The sequence below is a fragment of the Toxoplasma gondii genome, chromosome VIII (genome assembly GCF_000006565.2).
Source record: "Toxoplasma gondii ME49 chromosome VIII, whole genome shotgun sequence".
In the NCBI taxonomy this organism is placed as follows: Eukaryota; Apicomplexa; class Conoidasida; order Eucoccidiorida; family Sarcocystidae; genus Toxoplasma; species Toxoplasma gondii.
Window position 1 is genome coordinate 1,902,890 of NC_031476.1, and position 6,016 is coordinate 1,908,905.

At 56.8% G+C, this 6,016-nt stretch overlaps 1 protein-coding gene across 1 annotated transcript; it reads right to left on the reverse strand.

The window, feature by feature from the left end:
- Positions 1–535: 535 nt before the first annotated feature.
- Positions 536–4,947, reverse strand: TGME49_232160 (zinc finger, C3HC4 type (RING finger) domain-containing protein). Its single transcript, XM_002368045.1, has 2 exons — positions 3,571–4,947; positions 536–2,930 (listed from the first exon to the last, which is right to left on the reverse strand). Exons 1-2 carry the CDS (start codon positions 4,878–4,880, stop codon positions 2,429–2,431), a joined length of 1,812 nt encoding a protein of 603 aa, XP_002368086.1. The 5' UTR covers positions 4,881–4,947; the 3' UTR covers positions 536–2,428.
- Between the last annotated feature and the right edge of the window lie 1,069 nt (positions 4,948–6,016).

Genomic DNA, 6,016 nt, shown 5'->3' on the forward strand with positions numbered 1-6,016 from the left:
TTGTGCTAGGTAGCCGGGAGTCCAACGCGCGGTGCATGCTCCCCAGAAACAGTTAGACCGGAAAGCTGCGACAGAGAAAGCCTTTTCGAGATGACTGCACACCAGCAGTGAAATGTCAAACACGCGACTTTCACGTCTTCCCAATCTTCGTGGATGGGTAGGCGCGGTGCAAGCAGCGCATCCTCAGAGCGTCTCCCTTCTGGGCGAGATGCGAAGACGAGCAGGCTGGAAACTGTGTGTGGTCGCGGAAGGTTGTCCCCGCTTCCGAGATTTGAGGCGGCAGTTCAAAAGGTACCCCTCTCCGGGTGTAACGGCACCTCACCATGTCGACGGCTCTGGAAACTCTACACGAAAACGAGGAGCGCCGACGGGCGCCGCGCGAGGCCAGGCTCCAGTTGCTCGGTCGTTTCGCGTGCATCGACTCGGGAACTCGCAGAATGCAATGCGGCAAACGCAAAAGAAAACGACCATCGTGCGGGGGTGGACAAGCTCTAAAGACGTAGGAGAAAACAGCAATACATGTGTGCAGGATCAGTGCCATCGCTCGAAAATACTGGTCTCTAAGAACTGTCGGCTTTACTGCGGTGTCTGTGCTGCGAATGTCAGTCCTTGTTGAGCGTGCACTAGTCGCTGTTTTGGGCTGTCGCCAACAAGCATGTGCGGCTGTCGAAAGAACCGCAAAAATCCCAACACGTCCAAATGTGTTTCGTTTCTCGACCCTCTGCCAAAGGGTGGGCGTAAAAAAGGTAAGTTGGACTCGTCCGTTGGGACTCCGGCACTGACAGAAAAGAAAAACGAGTGGATGCCTTTTAAACCGAGCACCTGCGGAGACGCGAGACAAATACAGAAACGGTTGACAAACAGACCAAGCCAAAACCGGGTGTCTGTACGCCCGACGCACGCGCCCCGCACACACCTGACTCTCACATTCGAGACAAGGGAAATCGCCGACTTCCCCGTAGCAAACAAGCTGGTCTGCTTTTTTTAGTGTTTTCCGACGGGGGCGTGTGGCGAAAAAGAAAAACTGAATGTGACAGACGCATTCGACCCTTTCTCTCGAACAACGAAAACGACCTTTGCTGTCGCATCGCAAACACAGGGGCAAACGCTGAGAAGCGCAGCTGCTAAAGGTTGCAGCGACGCCTCAGCAGTCCATCTCCAAACGACTGACATAAGCGGACATACGGATACGTAAACGTACGAAAACCAAGCGACAGCTCTCGATACTTTCACTAAACAGACACCTTCGACGCGAGTGAAACGGGGCCTCCAACGTTGGGTCCGCATTACACGCCTCTCCGGGACGGCAGGTGTACGTACACCGGAAGACCTGCCGCCACCGAACTTGGAAGCAAGCGCTTGCACAGGACGCGGGCGAACCGCCGCGAGTCCACCCAACGGAGTCCACAGAAACACTAGAACTGAATTCCTTCGAACTGAATTTATCCGAACGCACGCGAAACCAACGGCCTGTCCTGACGAAGCGAGCAGCGACCGCAGGTAGCTTCTGTACGCCCACCTGCTTGTGCGGCGTTTATACAGAGGAGTGTAATATCCACATGCGTGCACGTGTAGATGGAGGCGCGCATGCCGCAAAAAACACACACTCGAGTGTGCGTGTGTACAAAGGCAACTGGCGGCGAACGCCTGTTACATCTGGAAACGTGACGCGAAGCTTCAGAGATCACGCGAGAAACAGACGGAACAGAGAACTCGAACTTCAACTTGGGCACATCTCAGGGCGTCGATCCCAGTCCTCTCCACCAAGTCTCTTGTTTCGTTTTTAGTTCCCTCCACCCTACGAGGCCTTGTCCGCGCTACCTGTTCTTTCTGTCGGCGTCGCTATTCGCGATCCAGAACCGCCGCACTCAAACGCCTCGGGGCAGGAATACGGAAAGTCTCACATTCTCGTCGCCACATGCAGTTCCGTTCTTCGTCGGATGTACGTACACTGCACAGGCTCGCACAAGACACCCTTTCTCGCAGGTCTTCCTGCGTAGTCGTTGCCCGATTTTCTTACGTTTTGGAAATATGTTTCTTCGAAAGCACTCGATCGCACCGCAAGCGGCTACGCTCGCCTTCTCCCCGGCCCAGTCGTCACTGGACCGGCACAGAGTGCAGCCTTCTGTCTCGCGATTCACGACCAACGTTTCTCACCGTTCAAGACACCACTTGGTGTGAGCCAGTGTCCCACTGCCGTCCTGTCACTACACACAGGCAGACCCTATCATCGTGGGAGTCTCCGTCCTCGTCTGCGGCAATCCCTTGCATGTCTCTTTCTCCTTCTTCTCCGAAAAATTGCAGACACCGAGGGCGTTCCTCTTGACACCAATTCCTTTCTCCCTAGTCCTCGTCCTCCAGTGCAAGGCTCTGCACCCCGGGAGCGGCTGGCGGGTCGCCATGAGTCCGGCCGCGGTGTACATACACCTTAAGCATGGGAGGCAGTGGCGCGCGCGGGGTTACTTTCGCCCGCCCGAAAAAGTTGCGTTTCTTCTCCTGGACCGAAGAGTCGCACATCGACGTCTTCTGACATCCATATTCTCACCTGTTCTCTACCTTCCTCTCTCCCCGTCTGCGCCTCTGCGTGCGCCTGTCTCTCCACCAACTCGCTTTCCTCAGTTCCCTCCGCCGCACCCGCCTCGCCGACACCCCTCTCACTTTCCCCCGAGGCCTGGCGGGCCTCTGGAATTACCTCAGAGCGAGTGACGGCCGCCCGGTGTGCTCGTCTGTGCCGACGCGGAATCGCTCCGACTGCATGCGACGGAGAGGAACTGTACACCTCGCCAGTGAAGAAGTTCACATGACACCTCAGCGGGCAGCTGGCGTGGCTCCGTAGCCACCGCGCGATGCATGCGCTGTGAAAAAAGTGCTGGCAGGGCAGCCGGCGAATCCAGTCGTTCTCCTCAAACTCGCAAAGACAAATCGCGCAGCTGCGAAACGGGCACACATGCACACGGTGGTCGTCCGTCAAGCAGGCACACATGGACGCCGGGAGGAAGTCGGGGAGCGCAGAAAACGCGATTCCGTGGAAAACCTCCTCAGCAGAGCGACTTCCTCAGAAACCTGCTTTCTCGGACGCAGTCAACGAGGCCGACGAGCTGCGTCCTGTGTCTGCCTCGCTTTTCCTCGTTTATTTCCCTCAACGCTCATGTTCTCCCCCCTGTCAACTCTGCTCACAAAGAGATTTGCAAACGCTCGGTGCCCAGGTGTGCGACCTCTCTCTTGTACTTCTTTTCCTTGCCCATCCTTCTTCGTGCTTCGCGCGCGCTTCTTCAGGCACCCCCCGATACTTCTTTCTTCCCCGTTTCGGTGAAGCAATTCCTCCTCACTGTCTTCTCCCTCTCGCTCTCTGTTTACTCGGTTTGAGTTATACCAATGTGAACACATATAGGATCATTGAATATAACGGTATGTTCCTGAATGAAACGGTAAAAACTGTAAACACAGGACTCTTTCTCAACATGAACTGACGAGTTAAGTAGGTACAAACCGTACACGGATTCATTGTATGCACCTGTGCATCTAAGATAACACTCTGCCTCTTCCACTCAGTCCTCTTCTCTCACTTACATGACATCGTCTTCGACTGCCTTGTTGGCGCCAGATGGCCTGTCTGTTTGCCTCGCGGGTCTGAGTTTCTTCCTTCGTCGGCCGACGCACAGGTGCGCGAGGCGTCTCTTTCTCGTGTTTTTGTCTGCGCGTTCGCCTTCGCGGTCTTCCTCCAGTCCGGTGTCTGCACGGGCAGTCGCGTCGACGTTTTCGCGGTCTGCAGCTGCAGAGGCCGGAAGCCACTTTTCCTCCTTCATGCGCTGGAGGAATTTTTTGGGAAGGGCTCGTCCGCTGCGCGGCTCCTCCACGAGCAGGTGCTCGAACTGCTCCGGCGGCGAACAGAGGCAGAGCACGAAGCTGGTGCAGATGCAGGCCAGCAGGAGGATGTGGGGACCGAGCAGCGACAGGAAGACGAGGACGATGACGGAGATGTACCTGAGGAGGACGGGGGCGTCAGCTGACGTCGTGCCGGTGCCGCCGTGGTGGTACGCCAGGTGCAGGGTTGCGAAGTAGACACAAAAGGAGAAGACAAACAACACGCGGCGAGCCTGGCAGAGGGGCGAAGTCAGCAGTGCAACTGTGTCCTTCAGCACGGGCCGGTGCCACCAGGCCGTCTGGAGTGTACGTACAGCCCAGAGGAGACGCACGCGGACCGCGAGCGTCGCGACGCTCAGGCCGAGCATCACCCCGAGAATCGGCAGGAACGGGACAGGCTCCTTCATTGGCGCCTCGAAAGCGCACGTGTAGACCAGCACCACGACATGTGCAGTTGCCAGGCAAGCGGAAATGGAGATGAAAATCAGCTGCTCGTAAAACAAGACGTCCAGCAGACGCCGCACATCCGCCACGCGTCGAGGCAGCGACACGGCGTAGCAGCACCGCCGCGCACAGAAACTCTGGAAGACCCCGAGCCTTCCGGCAGTCGCCGCTCGCGAAGACGGGGCGGAACTCGGTGAGGCCGTCACCTGAGAAGGAGGCGTCAAGGAAGCCGCAGAGAGCGCAGACACTTCTGCGAAAAAACGCGTCGTCACAGGAGACGAGACACCAACGGAAGAAGATGAAGAGGAGACAGGAACAGGCGAGGAAGCGGGGACGATGGCAGAAGAGGGCGCAGGAAGAGAAGAGGGAGCAGGAAGAGAAGAGGGAGCAGGAAGAGAAGAGGGAGCAGGAAGAGAAGCGGGCGCACCCGCGGACGAGGGGGATGCAGAAACCGGAAGAAGGGGGGTTTGCTGCGGTCGATTAAGCGGCCAGATATGAAAGGGAAAGGAACTAGAAAGCCTGTCTGTCCCGGCAGGGACAGTCTCGATGGAAGAGAAGACGGGTGTCTCCATGTTTGTTGTTCGAAGAAGAAAGAGGCAAACGGACGAAACGTCTCGTGGTTCGGTGCGCTGTAGGGTCGCCAGGCTGCGCAGATGGCAGAAAAATCGAGAGAACAGCCTGGCACGGCAGAGTTCAGCCACCTTCTCGGAAGCGTTACACTTCAGGGAACACCGGCAAAAAACACGGAGAGACCTCTGAACAGTGAGGTGAATAGCGGCACACAACAACTGCGCGAGAGTGGCAGGCCACCTCCGGGGTTCCTCAGCGCCACTGACATGGTGCGTCGTCTCTGTGTGAGGACGAATTTCGTTTCCTTTCACAGAACTGCAAAAGGGAGAGGAAAGGCGGTGCCCCGCCAGAGAAGCGGAGGCCACGCTGTCGCCAAATTCTCGACAACGCAGTGCCTAGGCTCTCCCCCCTCTGTACCGGTCAAGCAAGACAAAGATCAGGCCAACAAAGTTCCTTAAAAAAAGAGAAGAGGGAAAGGCGGACGGGAAAAACAACGGTGCTGCTCTGTCTCTCTCGCTAAAAGAAAGGTTTCCTACTCCTACAAACCACCTGCTAGCGCGGGGTCCTGCTGCGCGGAACCAGCGGCCACGCCACAGCGGAATCAGGAGGCTCCCGCCGGGAATTTCCTGCCGACAATTTCCCACGGAGTTGCCCGATTTCCTTTAAGAAGAAAAGTTGCAGAGAAAACGAGAGAACGGGGAGAAACGCATGCGGCTGCGGCGCAATCTGCTCGTGGCCACCGCGGCAAAAACACCCGGGCAATTGCAGTCTAAGAAACGGACCACCGGCTTTCGAACGGTTTCCCGGCACTCGCATGATCAGTAAGAATCCGGAAGTGTGGCGTTTCCTAGGTGGAAAAGGCTCTTTGAACTAGCGAACACTCTTCACTGACGAGACCGCTTTCTACTCCACACGGGGAGGCGGGAGAATCTTCAAGAAGCCGTATCGGCAGTTCGTACAAACGGCAGGAACGGGCATCGACTTCCGCGTGCCTCCAGCTGGAGACAAAACGGCACGCGCAGAAATGCAGGAAGGATCTAATGAAGTCAGCCGTTGCTTCCTCCTGGCCCACTTTACCCAAGGTAATCTGTCGAAGCAAATCAAGAAAGTTCGGAAAATAGTCGAAGCGACGGGGGAA